The sequence below is a fragment of the Lactuca sativa genome, chromosome 2, assembly GCF_002870075.4.
Source record: "Lactuca sativa cultivar Salinas chromosome 2, Lsat_Salinas_v11, whole genome shotgun sequence".
Lineage (NCBI taxonomy): Eukaryota > Viridiplantae > Streptophyta > Magnoliopsida > Asterales > Asteraceae > Lactuca > Lactuca sativa.
In genome coordinates, this window is record NC_056624.2 from 231,188,506 (window position 1) to 231,211,107 (window position 22,602).

Below are 22,602 nucleotides of genomic sequence, written 5' to 3' on the forward strand. Positions count from 1 at the left end.
AATTTTGAATAAGATTTCGTCCTGATTTATTGCGATTGCCTATTAGATTGAAGATTCGTTGAAGCATGATGGCAAAAATCAGGAACAAGATCATGAGTATCAAACAATTCGGATTTCGTTGGGAGTTTAAAGGAGTAACGGTAAAAATGATAATTCTTATTGGAAAAGGTTTAGAAAATGGATTACAAAATGACACGTCACAACAATATAATTCTTCTAGTATTGAAGAACAAAATATAACTAATTAATAAGAAAATGTTCAGTCTAGACATATGACATACAGATATAGTCAAGTGACTTAGTCTAGGCCAGCCTCAATATATTTAGAAAACACGCGTCTTTTACAAAGTAAAATTTAGCGGACACCAAAATTGGACTTTTAATGTATTCCGTTTATGGAAATGGAAGAGTTGATAACTATAATTCTTTGACTTCATCAACGGTGTCTTGAATAAATTAAAGTCAGATTGAGCTTGAATCCATGATCGATAATGGGGAAGCTATGGGTTGGTGGGATCTTTCTCTTCTTCATTTTTGCAACCACAAACCTCTGTTCCGGTTGCTTAGAACACGACCGGCGAGCTCTTCTTCAATTCAAAAGCAGCCTTGCATCATCAGACTCTACTGCTCGACGACTACCATCTTGGACCGGAAACAAGTGTTGCCAGTGGAAAGGCGTGAGCTGCGATAATGCAACCAGATATGTCACCAGGATTGATCTCGGAAGTGATCTTTTAGGTTCTCTAGAGGGAAACGAGTTGAACTCGTCTTTAGCCGAGTTGACTCGCTTGACTTACTTGGACTTGAGTGGGCTCTATTTCCGTAGCAGCCCGATTCCCAAGTTCGTCGGGTCGATGACCCAACTCCGGTTTCTGAATCTTTCTTCCGCGGGCTTTTCTGGCGACATTCCTCACGAAATCGGAAATCTGTCGAGTTTGCGCGTGCTTGATCTCAGCGACATGGATTTAGTCGTTGATGATGTCACATGGTTGTCGAGTCTTTTGGCACTCGAACATCTTGATCTCAGCGGATTGAGTGTTGGTGAAGTTGGAAATTTTGACAAGGTACTGTTGTATATGGTTCCTTCTTTACGATCTTTACGTTTGTCAGGATGTGACCTTTCCAATTCCCATTTCAATCGCACACATCTCGATTCCAATATTACGCTTTCCACCATTCAAACACTTGATCTTAGTAGAAATTCATTCCAAGGAAACTTCCCTCTGTTTGTACAAAACCTGACCTCTTTACGAGTTCTTGATATCTCATACAACAGTCTTAATTCTTCGATTCCTGTCATGAACGGAATTACAGAACTGAACCTTGCCGGAAATAGATTTCCGGGTATTCAAGTAACCGGGGTCTGGAGACTTTGCCGATTAAAAAGGTTGGATCTTGCCTTTAGTTCTATCCGAGGGAGACTCGTTGGGCCATCAAGTAATGTATCGGCATGCGCCCAGTTTGCTCTGGAGACACTGATTCTAAACGACAACAAGTTTAGTGGTGAAATCCCGAGTTCACTAGAAAGGCTTACAGCTTTGAGAGGATTGTATCTGGATTATAACGAGTTGACGGGGAGTATCCCAGAATCTCTAGGAAAGTTAACGAGTTTGCAGGAATTAGTTCTTTCCGGGAACCAATTAACAGGTTCCATTCCTACGTCTTTAGGTAACCTGATGGGGTTAGGTAGACTAGACTTATCTTGGAATCTGTTAAACGGGACAATTCCATTCTCCCTGGGACGATTATCAAATTTAGAAATCTTGTATCTCAACTCTAATTCTTTGTCTTCAATTCAGTTATCACCAGGAAACCTAAACCTATCGCAACTCCGGTTTCTTGATTTATCAGCAAACTTATTGCAAGGCTCACTTCCGGATACCATTGGACAGCTTTCTAAACTTGAGTTTCTTGATATATCTAACAACTCTTTCTCCGGTGTAGTCACCGAAGCCCATTTCACAAACACATCCATGTTAAAACACTTGGCAGCAACCTCAAACCACCATTTGAGTTTCAAGATTTCACCCGATTGGAACCCTCCATTCCAAATACGAAACGTTTTCCTTAGATCGTGCAAAATTGAATCGGGATTTCCACAATGGATTCAAACTCAAAGGAGTCTCGTGATTCTGGACCTTTCAAATACTAGCATGTCAGGACATCTTCCAGAGTGGCTATGCGAGCTCCCGATCATCTCGATCCTCGATCTTTCCCACAATTTTCTTGAAGGTCCATTGGCAAATCTTCCATCCAACCTTACAACGGATTCCTCGAGTTCCTTTCCATTTATCGAACGGTTCGCTGATTACAAAACACTGGGAAGATTTTTGCTTCTTAAGAACAATCTATTCAACGGATCGATTCCGGATTCAGTGTGCAATGTTACGGATTTAATTATCCTCGATCTTTCTAGAAATATATTATCGGGGACCATTCCGGATTGCTTCGGAAACCTCCAAGAACTGAGTAATATGATATTAAGTTCCAACCGGCTATCGGGTGTCATTCCAAGCTCTCTAGGCAATCTTGGTTCTTCACTACGATGGCTACATCTAAACAACAATAGCTTCCATGGCGAACTTCCGGAAACTCTAGCAAATTTCACAAGTTTGGATGTGTTGGATTTGGGCGAAAACCGATTCTCTGGAAGCATACCCAAATGGATTGGTGAAAAGCTCAAGAATCTGGTGGTTCTCAGGCTACATAAGAACAACTTCTCGGGTCAAATTCCTGTAGAGTTGTGTGAATGCACCGACCTCCAAATCATGGACGTTGGAGATAATAAGTTAACCGGAACCATCCCTCAATGCTTTCAGAACTTGAAAGGAATGATGGGAGGCAACTCCAATCTTTATTTTGCAGGTGGGTTCGAGCAGAGTTTGGTTCAGGTAATGAGAGGGGTCCAAGTCGATTACACAACCATAATGGTATACGTTATCAACATGGACCTTTCGAGCAATAATCTGGTTGGGGAAATACCTGAAAACTTGGTACTTCTTTCTGGATTGTTGGGTCTTAACTTGTCAAACAATCATCTCACGGGTCGGATTCCTGATAGAATCGGTGATATGAATTCGATATTCTCTCTCGATCTTTCTGGAAACAATCTTTCGGGTACAATCCCACAAAGTATATCATCATTGACGTTTCTTAGTCATCTGAATTTGTCACACAACATCTTATCAGGGAGAATTCCAACAGGAAGTCAGCTCCAGACGCTCATTGATCCATCCATTTATGCTGGCAATAGCGAGCTTTGTGGCAGTCCACTATTGGTCAACTGCAATCGTGATCAAGTCCCAGAAAATGGTGGAAATGCTCAGGAAGATGAAGGCGGTGATGATTCTGAGAAGATATGGATTTACTCTGCAACTAGCGGTTTCACGACAGGGTTTCTGGGAATTTTGGGGATTCTGGCGCTTAAGGACAGGTGGAGAGTTGCTTTATTTAATTTTCTTGGAGGTTGCATCGGCATGAAACTGTGAAACTTAGTACTTCGAATGGTCAATCTTGCAAAATTTGCTTCATGTCTTGAACTTTATGAATTATGTTTCAGTTTTGTATATCAGATTGTTAGGTACACGTGCTACAACAAATCAGTTTCACTTTACATATCAAGTGATACATGTTGACTGATTCCATCAATTCATTCTAATTGATTTATTAGTTTGCTAGAGATTATTTTGTATTTATAGAAAAAATGAAACCTTTGTATACTTGTAAATCATCAATATAATTCTCTCATTCAATTATTTTCTATACTGCTATATGGTATCATGTCAAAAATTGGCCAGAACGTGCCTCGATCCTCGATTTCTTTGCTTCTTGTGGCAATCGAAACTCACCTACAAATTGACTAGCAACAAGCAACCACTTCCCAAAACACTTAGCATGCTTGAAAGTCAAACGAGTAATCTTTAATCAAATACTTTAAGCACGCTTGGAAATCAAAAAAAGTATTATTTTCACAAAGTCTTTTATGCTATAATATCATGTGTCATTGTAATGTTCCATAATATAGGAAAAATTCATATGTGCTCACATGGGGAGATTAGTTAGCATCATGTCTCTAATCCACTTTCCTTGTAATCCAATGTTGCAGCATTCCTGTTAACAATCGACAATTACATTTGTGATTATTAAATGGTTTTGTATTAATTTTATATCATTTCCATAACCCTTTTATAATAACATAATACTATCCAGCCAACTTACTTAATTTTTCACATTGAGCTTTAACTAGTTGCCTTATACATAGTTTAATATCATGGTAATACTATATACATCATATCACAATGATTCGTAAATGGCAAAGATCATTTAGGTCTCATACTCACAATTTCAGCAACTTACTTTACTTTTAGAGTATGGGGTATGGGCCGTTTTGCGCCGTTATTGTCTACGTGGAGGGCCTTCAACGGCGTGGTAATGCTCGGAACACCGCCCAGGGTGACGATATGGTGTCCAACGTTGCCATGGTAACGCCATGCAACACATTGAATTTGAACGCTTTTGAACGGGTTTGACCAATTAACGGCCATTTTAATTAAAAAAATAATTAATTGTATTTACCTATAAATACATACCATTTATATAAAATTCATTCACACCATCCTTTTCTTTCTCTATATTTTATAAAATTTCAATACTTCTACAAAAAAAAAAAGGATATGTTCGACCTGTCCAATGTCCAATGATGATGATGATGATATCTTCGTCAGTACGATGTACGAGTATTGTATGGACGTGTTAATACAACCAAATCCAACTTCTCTACTAACAAGACGTGCAATGTTAAACAAAAATCGTGAAGGACACGAGCGTTTAGCTCACGATTTATTTGCAGAAAATTGTGTCTACCAGCCAAGTGATTTCAAAAGAATGTTTCGTTTGCGAAAAAAAAAAATATGTTTGTACGGATAGCCAACGCTTTGGTAAGCATGTATCGTTTCTTTTAATTTTTGTATATTTTAAATGTAGTTTTTTGTTAGGGTGTCAAACCCCACAAATAATATAGGTACTATAGACTCCATTTATACTAAGTCAATGCACAAAAATATAGTACAAGACAAGCAAGGTAGATCCTTAAAGATACGGGACGAAAGTCTATAAATTTGTAAACAAGTTGAAATGGTTCTAGTTCTAGTTATTAATGTTGTTATTTAACTTGATTATGACTTGATGTAATTCATAATTTTTATTATAAGTTGGTACTATAAGATATTAATACGCTTTGATACCTCTCGTTTGCCAAATTATCTAGCCAAAACACGCTTTGACTAGACCTAGCTTTACAAATTCAACCTAAACACACTCTTAGATTATATTGAAAAATAGCATTAAATTTGTATTGAAAAATAGCATTAAATTTTGTACAAGCTTCCTAACAATGTTCATTTCTTCTCATACGCTCGTAAGTGTGAAAACATGTGACATATGTTCTACAATAAGAAAACCTATTGTTCTAGTTCTAGTTACTAATGTTGTCATTTAACTTGATTATGACTTGATGTAATTCATGATTTTTATTATAAGTTGGTACTGTAAGATATTAATACGTTTTGATACCTCTCGTTTGCCAAATTATCTAACCAAAACACGCTTTGACTAGACCTAGCTTTACAAATTCAACCTAAACATACTCTTAGATTATATTGAAAAATAACATTAAATTTTATACAAGCTTCCTAACAATGTTCATTTCTTCTCATACACTCGTAATTGTGAAAACATGTGATATATGTTCTACAATAAGAAAACCTATTGTTCTAGTTCTAGTTATCAATGTCGTCATTTAACTTAATTATAACTTGATGTAATTCATGATTTTTATAATAAGTTGGTACTGTAAGATATTAATACGCTCTGATACCTCTCGTTTGCCAAATTATCTAACCAAAACACGCTTTGACTAGACCTAGCTTTACAAATTCAACCTAAACATGCTCTAAGATTATATTGAAAAATAGCATTAAATTTTATACAAGCTTCCTAACAATGTTCATTTCTTCTCGTACACTCGTAAGTGTGAAAACATGTTATATATGTTCTACAATAAGAAAACCTATTGTTTGTTACCAATCATTAACTTAATATAACGATTAGGTGTCCTAAAAGTTAATTAACTACACAAGAATTCAATTCATATGAGTGGTCAATCAAACATAAATCAAATTCAATGATTTTAGTTAAAACAAGAACATAATCACTAGAATATAATCATAAATCAAATATTAAGTCATATGCTTCAAGTCAAGCAATCAACATGTTTTGAACAAGAACTATAAATTAATGTTTCTTAGCCACACATGGTTAAGAACAAATCAACCAACAAAAAAGATGAAATTGGAATTGTTTAATGCTTACAAATGGAAATAAAAAAATGTTTGCAATGATTTGGTATCTTCAAAAGCTCCAAAATTCTCCAAAAATTGCCTCCAGTTGTTCTCAAAACCGTTTCCTCCTATCAAAATGACGATTTCGTACTATTTAGCCCCACAAATAACTGTTCGCGTGCTTGCCATAAGACAATGCTTTTTTAGCATGACAATATGTTTTCAGTATGGCCATGTGTTTTCAGCATGGACGTGTTTTTTGCTAAAACTCAAATAAGTCTTCAAATCTATCTTCGATCTAACTTCACCCCGAGTCATGTTGCTAAGATAAAAATGACAAACATGACTCGTGTCAGTGTGACATGGATCATGCATCAAAAGTGGTCTTTTGCCATGATAAAATGCAACGACTCGGGTTATGTCTTCAAGTTCTCTTTCGTAACACAACCAATCCATCTTCTCTTCATGCTCCAAGCTCCATCATCTAAGCTCCATTCTAGCCTCCGTAACTCCAATGCTCTGCGCTCTATAAGCCTGCAAAATAAATCAAAAGATAGTAAAGTACCAAACATTCTAAATAAAATATGTAAGTGCCCAAATAGTTAATTAAATACAAGAATTAGGAAGTAAAACACAATGAAAAGATAGGAATAGACGTCTAAAATAGGTGCACAAAATGCACCTAACAAACCTCTTCAAGCTTAACCTTTCTTGTCCTCAAGAAAGAACGAGAATCGGGCAAAACAAAATTTCTAGATGGCAAAAAGAAACATAAAGCAAAAGGGACAAAAAGACCCTAAATGAGCTAAGAATGAATGCATGAACAAAAACAATGAAAATAACATATTTACAAAAGAAACTAAGAAAATAAGCTTAAGAAAGTTTCAAAAAAATAAAAGGATTTTTTTTTCGAATTTCATAATTCTACTTGTTCGATCACCAGGGGTACGAAAGTCAATTACCAATTATCCAAACACAAAATGTTATCCATTTATTGTTCTCACTTTAAGTAAGTGTCAACATAGTCAAACCTTGGACGTCATCTTTTAAATGACAACATGGGTTCGGAGTTCAAAGTCAGAGGGTCGTGAGACTTTACACGAAAGTCACCGATTCAGTAGTTTTGAAAATGTAGACAACCCTGGTGCCAAATTACTTTATTTGGGAAGGTACCATATATCTAAAAAGGGACCGCTCCTCTAAAACTCTCTCAATGTACTCCCGGTTGACTCAACATTTCAATCCATCCCAATGCTCACTGTTCATCTCAGGCTTCCTGCCAAAGGTATCAATCATTGCATCCTTCCGAGATCTTGTGTTGTTCGTGTCTTTAACCTTCAACTTGACTTCTTTGACTTGCTTTGATAAACTTTGTCTTTCGCTTCTTCAAGTTGCTTTTTAATTATTTGAGGTTGATTTCTTTTTATTTGACTTGCTTTGCTTCTGAATCTCTTTGGTGTAAGACTTGGCTTGTGGATTCTTTCTTCTATTGTAGCTTTATTGGTTCTTGAATCATTTGCTTGTATAGATTTTAGCCCGATTAGGTGTAATGGCCAACCAAGTCTTCAATACTTCAGACGATGTGTGAACAGGTGGATGCAACAAAATCTCCCTTCAAGAGGTCTACTCAAAAGTGATTCTAAAGATGGTTGTCCGGTCATTTCAAACAAGAGTTGGCGTGAAATATCGAGTTTTAAAGAGCGCGGTATTTTCAAAAGCTGTTTTACCCTCCTTTACTCCATAACTCAACACAGAAAATCATCTACCCTCTATTTTTGAGTTACCAAACCCACGACAAAGATGACACCGTCAGGTCTAGCATTCTTTGTTTGTGCGACACATTCAAAGTGAGGAGTTATTTAATTTCTATTTTTTCTTTGGACTTCAAGGTGGTCAACTACTCGCACCCTTTATGATTTGATGTGTATATATATATATATATATATATATATATATATATATATATATATATATATATATATATATTTGAAATGCAAACTAAGAATAAGTTGAAATTAAATTTTTTTTGTAATTTTTGGTGATTAAAAATGCAAAATGCAAAGAAATAAAATAAAATAAAAAATGAAAATATTTTTGTAATTTTGTTTGTATGCTTTGAAATGAATACACTTAAAAAATGAAAATAAGAAAAGCAAAATCTTTTTGGGTTATTGAAATGTTTTTGATGAAATGCATGAGGAAACTAGAACCTAATATACAAAGACCTTCCCAAAGCTTAAGATTAAGCATTGTCATCGATGCTCAGAGAGGCCTACCGAGTGGTGGGAGGATGAGGCGGAGGTTGACCGCGAGGGGTCCAACACCGCATAAACTCAGAATGAATATTTTGTACTGTTTGTGCCAATTGATGAATGGATGCATTGGTTGCAGATAAATTAGCTTGAATGTCTGCAACAACTTGATCAAGGAGATCAAAACGCCTCATGTATGTGTCGTGGTACTGAGTCGCCCGGTTGGTGTAGATGTAATGGGTGGTCTCTACCGGGACAACAGAAGTTGATCCTCCTGCAGTGGGAGGAGTAAAGTGAGCGAGGGGGACAAAAGGAGTAGCACTGGTTTCGTCTTCGTGGTCGACGATTATCCACTTAGGAGATCGCGGGATGGGCTTAGCAGAAATGTTATTTAGCAATAACCACCGTGTCTGAGTGATGTCCTGTTGGAGTTGGAGGGAACTGAAATCCCCAGCAGGAACTCAGAAATGAGGTTTTTTCTGCACCCACCATGTAAGACTACCTTCACTCTCTTTGCGGAAGAAAGATGAGGTTTCAAGGACATTAGACGTGAGGGCATTGGAGCCTTGTGTGATTTTCTCGAGATCAGGGCGTTTCTCCTCAAAAAGTTCGGCACAAGCAAGGCGAGTGGCAAGATAAGTGACTATCCCGCCACAATGAATGGGGTCGGAATCACTAGTGGAAATCTTGACAAGTTTGGAGGCAAGAAAGGCGCCAAAATGTGGTCTTTTAAGGCCAGTGACCATGCACTAAAGAAGTTCTAGCTCCATTTTACTAGTTTTGCTTGTATCTTCTTGGGGGAAGACAACATTAGAGATAATTTGGAGGGCCACCCTTAAGACCGGATGAATGATTTGAGAAGCTTTGGCGGATCGAGCCTCGTAAGAATCCAACCCTATGATTTCCATCCAAAAGTCCTTAGCTTTGAAGAGGGTATTTTTTTCTCGCTTAAATCCTAAATGAGGACCATAAGTATTGTCCGTAGAGATCCCTACAAACCCACTAAGATCGTCTAGCCTTGGAAAAAATTGCAATTGCATGAGGCGGAATGAGAGTCTTTTGGAATCATCATTGAAATGCAAAGATTGTAAGAATTCAAGAGTTGTGTTTTTGAACGAATCCATAGGTGTTAAAGTTAATACTCTCCCACCCGATATTGCTAAATAGCCGAAAGACCCCATCATAAACTCCTATTTCTTGGAGAGTGGGAATGTGTACAAACCGTTGTTGAGAGTATTCACGACCCTTTAGGTGACAGTAACGGTCACGCTCCTCCAGAGAACGGTGCACAATGGTGGTGACACCATACTTGGATTCCCATTCCTCCTTTGGCTTTGGATTCTTGTGTTTTGTCATGGTGCTAACAAGCCAAATGTATATGACAGACAAAGTATGATCAAAAGCTAAAGCACAACTAGGCAAAGTATGACCAAAAGCAAAAGCATAACTATTGAGATAGGAATGTATAACTATATGAAGCACGCGAACGAATTTTCAACAATTCTAATCAAACTATCTTAAAATTCATGCATTAAACTTGAGATATGGAAGGAATGTACCAGTCAAATGCTTGAATTGGTGATGTGTTCTTGACTTTTTCACTTCATCTTCAACCTCAAGAAGAGTTTGAACTCATCAATGGTGGAATGCACAATTACAGATGAAAGCTTTCAATCTTTCTTCCAAAACACCTCCCCAGGCTTGCTCCCTACATAAGAATTTTGAAATATAATACAAAAATCAAATAAAAATTTACAAATCAAAAACTAGGGTTTTATGCAAGATCCAATTTTTACACCTTCATGGGAAGAATTCGACCTAGATGATGAAGGAGGTGAGGTTAGGATGAAAAAATTGCATACCATGGTGCTTTAATCTCGGATTGATTGAAGAGATTGAAAGAAAATCGAAAGTTTATTATTAGGGTTTAGGAATCATCACGAGGGTTATGTGAGTGTCGATATCGTGTTTAATAATCGCAAGACCAAATGGCACGGTGGTACATCAAAACACATGGCCTTTTTTTTGCCTGAGAGAATCAGGACCCGACACACAAGCCGTTCATTTTTCTCAAAAAAAAATCAAATTTGTGTATCCCACACTTGGTTTAGAAAAGCGTGCTTTAAGTGTTAGGGGCCAATGCGATTAGCCTAAGAGCTTGAGACCCTATAATGTGATGTGTTCCTTAACTCACTCGACTCGGACCGCTTTTGGCGTTTTTCAGTGACACGGTAAGCGGCGCTTAAGCGTGCCTTGATGAGTTACGTGCTTTTAATTAGATGGTGGGCCGTTAGGTTTAAATAAATTAATAAAAAAAACTCTTGGAAACCAAGAGTCGCACATCGCATGACAAAGATTCAGATGCGGCAAAACATAATAAAAAAACATTTTTTTCATCATCTTCTCCAACCGTTTCTCCAAGAATTCCAAATTGCTTTCTACCTTCTTCAACTCAACGGTGCTTCCAGAGTTCCAATCTTCCACTAAACATCAAGAGTTCCAGTCTTCCACTATGTTTCCTACTTCCATTCTACCCCAATTCTACTCTCAACTCAAGTTTCATCATGCATTCATGTGATCACGTATGGAAGTCAATATAGGTATATAACTCACTTTTTAATGTAGATTTCCAATTAAATCTTGGACTAATCTTATATTGATATGATGTTTAAAGTTTAAACTTTGTTATAATTTATAACTTATATTCTTATAGTTAAATCATAAATTCATAATATCATATATTCATATATGTACTCTGTGTATTGTAATCTGTATTCTGTAATTTCCCCTGTAATATATTAATATTTAATACTAGATTACTATTTACTAGTATACTATCAATCTACTATACTCTTTTTTTTTACTATTATTCACTTAATCACTTGTTTGAATGTTCAGTTGTTCATTGATTCATGTTGTTACACTTACGGAGTATTGTAGTTATGTTATGTTGTAATTTGTGTTGTTGAACAGTTATGTTATACTTTATCTCTAACTATTATGAACTTATGTTGTAATGTTGTTAAAGTGTCAAATTGTTAATTAACATCGGTTTTGTTACTGTTTATAAAATGGGTTCAACTTCAGATGACCAGGTATGAGATATGGTAAACAAGATCCAAGTAATAAAAACAACTTTTCTTGCTCTTTTTGTTGACAAGTTCTGAAAGGAGGAGTATATCTCCTCAAACAACACTTGGTTGGTGGTCATAAAGACGAAAAGAAATGCCCAAATTGTCCCGAGCATGTACGAGAAGAATGTAGGGCATTCATAGAAAAGAAGCAATCATTAAAGGCACAACAACAAATGGAAGCAAGTTTTCAGATGCAACAAGCTTATGGATACAAGGGCGTTGAAAATAAAGAGGAAGATATTGAGGTAGGCGATAGTAGCAACATGCCCCCTCCCAAAAAACCAAGATAAAAAACATGTATTATCCTCCTAACCTGCAAGACGCAATGAAAGGTAAGAAGGATAGGAAACAAATCATCAACGAAGTTTGTCGAGAGGACCTTAGAGATAAAGTAGAGTGCCTATACTAAATAACGAAGTAAAAGATGTTCAATGTTATCGGATGGATCCATGGTGCAAAAAGACATCATCAACTTCATGTGAGCTCCCAAAAGGGTTCGGTATTCAAGAGGTCACTTGATTTTTCGATGTTTCAAAAGATGTAGATTTGTTGTTCCGTATTCTTGATAAAATGGTAGAGGAAGTTGGTGAAAAAAATGTGGTACAAGTGGTGACCGATAATGAATGCATCAGCTTATGAGAAGGCGAGTAAGATTTTTAACTTTTAACCTTAGTCTTTTATCTTTTATGAATGTTAATATCTTGTCTAATGGCATCTACTTTTTATCTATAAACTTTGTAGGGAAGTTGATGGAAGCTGAAAGACCAAATCTTTATTGGACACCATGTGCTACACATTGCCTAGATTTGATGTTGGCAGATATTGGCAAACAAGTTCCAAGAGTGAAAAGTGCATTAAAGAAGTTCACAAACCAAAGAAACTTACATAGGTCGGCTATCACAAGATTTGCAACATCATTCATCACTCTTGCACTAATCCACAAACAGAGAACCAATTTGAGTAATATGGTGATTTCTAAAGAGTAGGAAACATCTAGGTGGTCTTCAGACGGGAAGGGGATAAAAGTTAAAGGCTACTTTATGCAATAAACATTTTGGAGAAATGTACATTATGCTGTTAAGTTGACGAGTCCACTAATTAAGGTTCTTAGGATTGTTGATGAAGAAAAATATCCGGCCATGGGCTGCATTTATGAGGCCATGGATATGGCTAAGGAGGCCATTCATGATAGCTTTTCGAAACCGGATGACTACAAGACAACTTTTTATAAAGATGTAAGTGGGGTAGCTTGTGAAGAAGTAGAAAAACGTTTGTATGATTGCATTATGAGGCTTGTTCCCCAGCAACGAGATCAAGACAAGATTTCAAAGGAATTGGATAAATATCAGAATGCACAAAGACTATTTGGTAATCCTATGGCTGATAGACATCGGGAAACAAAATGACCATGTAAATTCCTACTTAATTTTTTTTCTTCTAAATTCTAATTTATAGTCTTTGACTTTATGTTTTTTTTATAGTTGATTGGTGGGAGCATATGGATCATCAACTCCTAATCTAAAAAATTTTGCTATAAAGGTTCTTAGTCTCACTTGTAGTGCTATAAGTTGTGAAAGAAATTAAAGTGTTTTTCAACATGTAAGTCTTTTTTTTACATGTTTTCTATGTTTTACAAATAAATCAGTTTTTTACAGAAAATTTGTGTTTTAAAGAGAAACCAGTTTTTTTCTTCAGAAAGAAAAATTTTTTGCTGGAATTTGTTTATATTGCTGGAAAATCTGTTTCTTTTTTTTTTCGAAAATTATGTTTTTTTTTTCTTACTTTCTTTGATTAGTGAAGTGGTAGAGGTCACTGGAGCTATTATGCCTCGTCAAATGCTTCCCAATCTTGTAATCCTTTACAGAAAAACCATATAGATCAAATTCAACGGATACAATATTATCTCGACAAAACTTACATACAGATACAAGGTTTTTGAGAACATTTGGAGTGTGGAGTATTGTCTTTTAGGTGTATAGGTTTGGATGGGTGAGGTAATAGGGTGTGACCTGATACTTGATTACCATTTCCAATAAACACAGACTTAATAGAAGACATACAGGGAGTAGAAATTTTACTTGCGTCCGCGATAAGGTGAGTGGTAGCTCCTCAGTCCATATAGTCCATGTACCACTGGTTGTCGTTGGGGTCAAGATTCACGGCAGAAAGTTGCCCAAGGTGTGGCCCATCCTCGTTAAGTAGGATATGGGCAAGGTGGTGGGGAAGCCCACCAAGGAGCAGCCGAAAAGGGTGATGGGAAATTGGACCATGGGGGTCAATTTTGACCAGATGAGTGCACCGATTGTTCAAATACGAGGGAGCTGTCGATTTTTGACCAGACGAAGGACCGCGATGAGTGGGTTGATTTCTGCCTCTTTTGAGAACCAGATGGAGAAAATCGTCGACTAGTGTTACGTGGATGAGATTGGCGACTCTTGTTAACAGAATCACGTCATGGCATAGAGTTGGACGGTGGTTCATGATAACGATGGCAGCAACCTCCATAGGCGAGTGGTTGTCCTGGGCACTTTGGCGCTGGTTCTCAAGTTGTAGCATGAAGCAGGCGGTATCCCATGTAAGTAAGGTTGGTTGATGTAGGCAGCCACGGTGTCGAATTCGAAGGTTAGACCACGACCCAGTTGTACAACGAGACGATTCTCGTTGACTAGGCATTCCACATCGTTAAGCTGACTAGATAGGTCTTTGAGGCGTTGGCAATATGCTTCAAGGGATGTCATGGCTCAGAGTGTCATGTTGTTGAACTCGTGCTCTAGGGTTGCAGCCCGAGAGCCCTTATTGTTGAGGAAGATGTTTTAAACTTTGGACCAAGTTTCGTATGCAGTGGAGTCTGGTTCAAGCATTCGAGCAAGAAGGTCATCAGAAATTGTCCCATAGATCCACTGAAGGATGATAGCATCGATTTCTGATCAGGCTGGATATGTCTTAGCTGGAGGATTTGTACCATCGATGTGGGAGAGGACTTTGTAACCTTTAGTGTGAAGTGTGAACAGTCTTACCCATGAAGAGTACGTGACCTTAGTGCCATCTAGAATCCGTACCTTGTTCTGTATGTTTGTTACAGTGTAAGCTGGGTGGATTGATTTGATGGGGTTGGGTTATTCGGACATCTTGGAATATTAGGAGATGGCGGACAAGACTAAAAAAGAAATGGACAAGAAAATGGCATGGCCATGGCTGTGGAAGGAGAATAAAATCGGTAATGAGCCCTTGGCTCTAATACCATGTAATTGTTTGAGATTCGAATGCCCATCTCATTGATATTCCACTTAATATATTCTGAGAATTATAGAGAGAAAGGGGGAAACCTAACAAACTAGAGCTAAATATGGTACAGACCATGGACAATAATTACATAGAATACAATATAGAAATCTGAAATATATGGCAGGTATATTTCGGCTAATAACAACCACCTTAACTAAAACCCAAATATTAACTTTCTAGAAGGTATAAAGCATAATTCGTCTCCCAAATATAAACTTTCTAGAAGGTACAAAGCATAATGTCTTTAAATCTAGTAAAATAATACTGTTTAGTTGAATTTAATTAATAGGTAAATCTAATTAATTAGTATAAAAATATTGGTGTTAAAATGACGTAGCATAAACCGAAATTTAATATAAGTACATATTTAAAAAAAACAAACATGTTGTGCATGCCTTATAGGCATGTAAAGTATATATATATATATATATATATATATATATATATATATATATATATATATATATATATATATATTTATTTCTTAAAAAGATGTTTTTTTTACGCGGTAATGTTTGGTGGATAGTGGATACTTTAGACAAAAGTAAATTTTAAATATTATATATTCGGTGTATTGAAAAAAAAAGAGTATTTATATATATAATTCTTGACCTCGTCATTGAGGTAGCTGTTCTTGAAGAAACTACAGTCATAGTCATGGGGAAGCTATGGTTATTATTTCTCTTCTTAATTTTTGCAACCACAAACTTGTGTTTTGGTTGTTTGGAAGAAGAGAGGCAAGCTCTTCTCCAATTCAAACATAGCCTTGCACCCAAACCTTCTGGTAGACTATCATCATGGAAAGGAAACAAGTGTTGTGAGTGGCAAGGCATCGGATGCGATAATGCAACCGGACATGTTACCATGCTTGATCTCGGAAGCAATATTTCCAGTTCTTACATGCAATTAGAGGGAAACGAGTTGAATTCGAATTTGGTCGAGTTGACTCATTTGAGTTACATGGACTTGAGTGGGGTCCTTTTTCGCAGCATCCCGATTCCGGACTTCATCGGGTCGATGACACAACTCAGATATCTGTATCTTTATTTCGCAGGATTTTCTGGCATCATTCCTCATGGAATTGGAAATCTGTCGAGTTTGCGGGAATTAGATCTTTCTGGAAACCAATTGACAGGTTCGATTCCAACATCTTTTGGAAACCTGGTGATGCTTCGGAAACTAGATTTATCTCTGAACCTGTTAAACGGTCCGATTCCATTCTCCCTTGGACGACTATCGAATCTAGAAATCTTGTATCTCAACTCCAATTCATTGTCTGAGATTCCGTTGTCGATAGGAAACCTCTCACAACTCCAGTTTCTCGATTTATCAAAAAACCTATTACAAATCCCTCTTCCGGATACCATCGGACAGCTTTCTAAACTTGAATTTCTCGATATATCCAACACTTCTTTATCGGGTGTAATCACCGAAGCCCATTTTGCCAACACATCAATGTTAAAACACTTGGATGCAAGGTGGAACCATATGTTGAGCTTCACGATTTCATCTGATTGGAACCCTCCTTTCCAAATTAGAAACATTCTACTCGAATCTTGCAAAATCGAATCAGAATTTCCATCATGGATTCGAATGCAACGGAGTCTTGTGATTCTAAACCTTTCTAATACTAGCATTTTTGGAGCTCTTCCAGTTTGGCTTCGCGACCTCCCTATCATCATGATCCTTGATCTCTCCCACAACTTTCTCAATGGTCCGTTGACAAACCTTCCATCCAACCGAACAACCGAGTCCTTTACAACTTTTCCCTTTACCGAACGCTTAGTAGGTTATGGGAGAGGATCCGCATTGTTGGTTCTTAGGAACAACCTCTTCAACGGATCGATTCCAGATTCATTGTGTTATGCTACAAAGATCTATGTTCTAGATCTTTCTAAAAATATGCTATCCGGGACCCTTCCTGATTGTATCGGAGATCTCCTTGAACTGAATTGTATTGTATTAAGCTCCAACCGGCTATCGGGTGTCATTCCAAGCTCTTTAGGCAATCTTGGTTCTTCACTAAATTGGTTACAACTAAACAACAATAGCTTCCATGGCGAACTTCCAGAAACTCTAGCAAACTGCACAGATTTGGATCTGTTGGATTTGGGTGAAAACCAATTCTCTGGAAGCATTCCAAAATGGTTGGGTGAAAAGGTCATGTTTATGAGAGTTCTCAGGCTACATAAAAACAACTTCACAGGTCCAATTCCTTTAGAGCTGTGTGAAAGCAGTGAACTTCAAATCATGGATCTTGGAGACAACAACTTAACAGGAACGATCCCTTTCTGTTTCCAGAAGTTGAGTGGAATGACCGGAGGCTACTCTGACATGGATTTTTTAGGCAGATTCGAGCAGAGTTTGACTCAGGTAATGAAAGGAGTTGCACTCGAGTATACAACGAAGATAAAATACATCGTGAACATGGACCTTTCAAGCAATAAACTGGTAGGGGAAATACCCAAGGAATTGGTACTTCTTGCAGGATTGGTTGGTCTTAACCTCTCAAACAATCACCTCACGGGTCGCATTCCAGATAGAATTGGTGATATGAAATCATTATTCTCTCTTGATCTTTCTGTCAACAGTCTTTCAGGGATGATCCCACAGAGTATGTCTGCATTGACATCTCTTAGCCAGCTGAATTTGTCACACAACAAGTTATCAGGGCAAATTCCAACAGGAAGTCAGCTCCAGACACTCATTGATCCATCCATATACGCAGCCAATAACCAACTTTGTGGAAGTCCGCTACCTACCAGTTGCAAACATGATCAAGTCCTGGAAGTTGGAAGAAACACCGAGGAAGATGAAGATGATGATGGTTTTGAAATGATGTGGATTTACGGTGTAACGAGCGGTTTCACAACGGGGTTTATGGGTATTTTGGGAATTTTGGTGCTTAAGAATAGATGGAGACATGCTTTCTTCAATTTTGTGGGAGGCTACATCGGAAAGAAACTATGAAACTAAGAAACAAATGACAATGATTGATCAAACTTGCAGAGTTTGCTTCATGTTTTCAACAACGGAAAGCGCAAGGGGCAATGGGACCTTAGCAAATGCAGAAATTTCAAATTTTGTTTATGATATGATTTTGTATAGATGTTTTCTCCTCCTTAACTTTTTGTTGTTCTGGAGTTGGTAGTTTGATTTTGGCTTACATTGACCGTTTTATCTTGTGTATGAATTTGTCTTTCATGTGTTCCATTATCTACAATATGTGGAAACTAGATATTAACCAAAAGCATTAGAGGTTGTTATGCAAAAAAAAAAAAAAAAAAAAAAAAAAAAAAAAAATATCACCATGAGTAGTTAGAACTAGCAAGCTTAAACGAGCTAATCTAACAATAACAAGTATGAACGGCTAAATGGATCTTCAAATGAAACACATCTTGATTGAGTTTATTTGGGTGAATGAAAAGAGAGACTACTTGATTTGGTGAAGGCAAAAGATTACGCTAACAAATCATAATAAAATCTTTTAACAAATTAAAAAATACAAAGCAGCAACAATATACAAAACCCTAAATATGAAATCTATTAACAATTAGCAAGAATGCTGATTAATGTATAAGTGATATGCAACAACTAAGTCAAATTGTTATAAACCCTAACAAATAACAAATAACACTTAAATCAATTAAGAAAACACAAACTAGAAGGCAACAACAAAATAGAAAATAAAACACAGATTAATGTACAAGTGGTGAGCATCAAGCCAGCAACAAAATTGAAAATACCTCTTTCGTAAACAACAAAATTTAAGCAACAGCAGAAAAATGAGAGCAGCCGGCTTCAGTCCGGCGAGCAGTTAGCCAAGAAAGAGAAGCGAAGTGAGAAACGAGTGGGCGACTGAGCGGTTGTAGCAGCTCACAGCGGGCGACAACTGGGCAGCATTAAGTTAGAGTTTACAAATGGGTAAATGTGATGTAGCCCAAGTGCCCAACCCATTTGTTCTAAAAGGTCACTAAAATTTTTTATTTTCATCTAAAGAGAATGACGTCTATTTTGGTATTTTAAAAGGAATAGCCCCTGAATCTTTTTTTTTTCCACATTTTACCCTTGAACTTGTTGTTGTATTTAAATTAAATCATTATTATCGGTTGCTTCCATATTTGCTGACATGGCTACCTATGTGGACACTCATTAAAAAAAACACTCCTACGTGGATCATCTCTTAGTTCTGTTGATTATAATACGATGCCTAGCCCTAACTTCAGTCAAAAAACATTCGAACCCATACCCAAAATCGAAGAAGAAGATGTCGACTCCCAGTTCATCTGGTTCCATCGCAAAGAAAGAGCAGCTATGTGATTGTCAACTCCCAGTTCGAATATGCACATCCAAGACTAAAGACAACCCTAACAAAAAGTTCAAAGTTTGCCCTAATTCTCTGGTATGTCGATCTTGATTTCCCTCTGTACTTTTGATTTTCCTTCTAATAAATAAAGATTTTGAGGTTCTTACAATTTTTATATTTGATTTCAAAGAAACCGGGTAAGAAGTGTAAGTATTGGGAATGGATTGATGAACCTGTGACTGGGAATCCGAATTTAAAACAAGAACTTGAAGCAGTTAAAGAGGATGTTGCATGTTTGAAGAAAGAAGTTCAAGAGCTAAAGAATAAAGCACATAGTTATAGGGTTGAAATCGGTTGTAATATTATATGAAAACAGTTTGCATAGAGTTTTGTATGATGTATTGAATTGTCGTATTTTGAATGTAGGGATTGAATGGTTTATATGGAATGTACTGAATAGTTTATATTAAATGTATTGAATGGAGTTTGCATACTGAATGAAGTGTTACATGGTGAGCATTTGATTGTAATTTACATTGAATTTGGCTGCAATTTCAACAGCCAAAAGACAAGGACAATGATAATTGAATTTGTCTGCAATTTCAACAACCAAAAACAAAGGACATTGATAGAAACAAATAGAGAATATGATTCCCAGTACACAACTGACATATGATTCCCATTATGACCTTCTTAATAAACTAATGCATTAATACCAATAAAGATTGAAAAAGAAAAAACACAATTGACATAGGATACCATATCTGATTCCATTTACTTAAAGATCATAAAAAGTTATTAGGCTACAAGCAAGGGTAGTATTGTCAATTACATCAAAAGTTGGCCCAATTAACAAAAGAAAGTCACCATACATAGTGTACTATTACATACTTTCAAAGCAAAAGAAAACAAGTAACCTTAATCAATCTAAATCTAAAGTAATTGGGTTGTCCTCAGTCAATCCTTTGCCATTCTTTCGGAAAACCTGCTTCCTGATTTGTATCTTGTTGATTCTCTCTGAAGGCTTCCTTGCTCTAACACCAAGTCTCCTAGGCACCCTAACACCAAGATTCACAGGCACTTGGTTAACAGGTATTGGAATCACAGGATCTTGGTTAATAGGTACTTGAATCATAGGATCTTGGTTAATAGGTACTTCATTAACAGGACCTTCATGCACATGAACTTCATTCACATGATCTTGGTTGACAGGAACTTCATTCACATTCTCCTGATTCACAGGATCTTCATTCACAGGGACATGGTCTTAAGTCAAAGGATCTTGATTGACATGTGTTGGAGCACTTGGAGCTGGAGTGCTTGGACCTGCTTGTGATGGACAACTTCTTGCATTACTCTTCTTTCTTGCTTTACTTGGACCTGCTTCAGAAGGACCCCTCATTGTACATGTAGCTTTGTTGTGTCCAGTTTCATTACAAATTGTACATCTGTGCTGGACACCTGCCCTGCTTATAGCATGCCTTGTGTTCCCACTGAGTTCATTTTCTGCTTGGTCTCTTTTTCTTTTTATACATGGCCTACCAGGTAACCTCCTCCTAATAGGAGGTAGTATCTGGTGAAAATCAAGCATGTGGGGCCACAAGGTACTATCATTCAGGGGATGTATGGTGTACTCATAGGCCCTAAGAAATGCAGATTTAGTAAACCACTCTGCAACAAATTCCTCTGGATCAAGATTCAAGGAAGATATGGCACATATGGCATGTACACAAGGAATTCCTGTCAATCGCCAACATCTGCATCCACATTCTCTCTTCTCCAAGTCAACCCCATACCTTTCATTACATTGCACAACTTCAAACTGCTTGTATCCACTAACATATGATGCCTAAAATTTGTCAATTCAAAAAATTAGTCAGCCACTAGCTTGTACAAAAAGTAAGTAAAAGTGTTTGTAACAACTAACCTTCTCAACTTCTTTAGTTTACCAAGTTTACTTCTGATAGTTGGACAAATTGCCAAATCCTTGCCCAATCCTTTCCCTTTCTGCATGTACAATCTCTCCATCACAAATACCCTTATGTCCTCCAACATAGTGATCAATGGCTTCTTTCTAGCTTCTTCAATAGCAGCATTGAAGCTCTCAGACACACCATTTTCCATTGCATCACATCCCATTCCAACCTTAAAAAAAGCCCTTGACCAACAGTTGGGATCCCTTTTAATAAGATAACCATATGCCCCTACATCAAAGCTCTTGATTTCTTCCATTGCAAGTTCAAAATTTGGAATTGTAGTTGCCTTTACAGCCCTCCAAAAAGGTTTAATGTAGCACTCACCCTTAAACTTTTTAGGGAAGTTAGCAAGGATGTGCCTAGCACACAACCTATGCTCAACTTCTGGACATCTTTCTTTCACAACCTCCATTATACCCTGCATTGATTTGGAATGTTAGTTTATGTAAAAGGTAATTTTTGTAAAAGAAAAGTAGTGTATATATGTACCTTGTGTCCATCTAACATCAATGTGATTCCATTACCATTTCCCCCTTCATCTATGTATTCCATTAGATTTTCCAAGAACCACTTCCAAGTATTCTTGTTCTCAACATTTACTACTGCACAGGCTATTGGGTAAATGTTATTGTTTCCATCCCTGCCTACTGCTGAGAAGAGCTCCCCTTTGCAGATGCCCTTCAGAAAACATTCATCTATCCCAATTACCTTCCTACACCCATCTAGCCATCCATCAACCACTCCTTTAAAACTCACATAAAACCTTTCAAACACCACAGTAAAATTATTTTGGGGTTGCACATACACTTCTACATGAGATCCTGGGTTGGCCCTTTTAATTTCAGCTCCATAATCCCACAGCTTGTAATAATGATCCTTCAAATCACCCTCAGTTTCGCACAATGCAAATCTTTTTGCATTCCTACATTGTCCAACACTAACATTTATGTTGAATAACTTGGATGCCATAGCTTTCATCTTCCTCAAACTCATTTTAGGGGACTCCATAATATCAGTGACAAATTGTTTCCCTATCCACTTATAGGTAACAATTGACCCAAGTTTGAATGCCCTTGAACAACTATGGTCTTCTCTAAGGGACTTTATTTGAAATGTTTGTTCATCTTTCATCCAGGAAGCCCACAGTCTAAAAGGGCATTGTGGTCTTTTTCCTTTACAACACTTTACAAGCAACTTATCCTTGTCATTCTTCTCATAATACAAGTCATATCCATGTGCAACTGCATAGTTACTGAGAGATGACTTAAGTTCAGCAGGAGAAGAGAATCTCATACCTAGTTCAGGCTTCAT

The 22,602-nt window shown here is 37.1% G+C and overlaps 3 protein-coding genes and 1 long non-coding RNA gene across 4 annotated transcripts; 2 read left to right on the forward strand and 2 right to left on the reverse strand.

The window, feature by feature from the left end:
• The first annotated feature begins 491 nt into the window (after window positions 1–491).
• Window positions 492–3,488, forward strand: LOC111896286 (receptor-like protein EIX2). Its single transcript, XM_023892289.1, has one exon. The coding sequence runs from the start codon at window positions 492–494 to the stop codon at window positions 3,486–3,488; it is 2,997 nt and encodes a 998-aa protein (XP_023748057.1).
• Window positions 3,489–6,200: 2,712 nt separating this feature from the next.
• On the reverse strand, window positions 6,201–15,388 carry LOC128132257 (uncharacterized). Its single transcript, XR_008230490.1, has 2 exons — window positions 13,803–15,388; window positions 6,201–10,298 (listed from the first exon to the last, which is right to left on the reverse strand). It is a non-coding gene; the product is annotated as an uncharacterized LOC128132257 (long non-coding RNA).
• Window positions 15,389–15,666: 278 nt separating this feature from the next.
• Window positions 15,667–17,979, forward strand: LOC122196657 (receptor-like protein EIX2). The gene has a single exon (XM_042899810.1). It carries the CDS (start codon window positions 15,667–15,669, stop codon window positions 17,977–17,979), a length of 2,313 nt encoding a protein of 770 aa, XP_042755744.1.
• A 2,258-nt stretch (window positions 17,980–20,237) lies between these two features.
• On the reverse strand, window positions 20,238–22,602 carry LOC111896287 (uncharacterized). The gene is made up of 4 exons (XM_023892290.2): window positions 21,781–22,602; window positions 21,243–21,709; window positions 20,642–21,150; window positions 20,238–20,560 (listed from the first exon to the last, which is right to left on the reverse strand). The coding sequence occupies exons 1-4, from the start codon at window positions 22,600–22,602 to the stop codon at window positions 20,238–20,240; spliced, it is 2,121 nt and encodes a 706-aa protein (XP_023748058.2).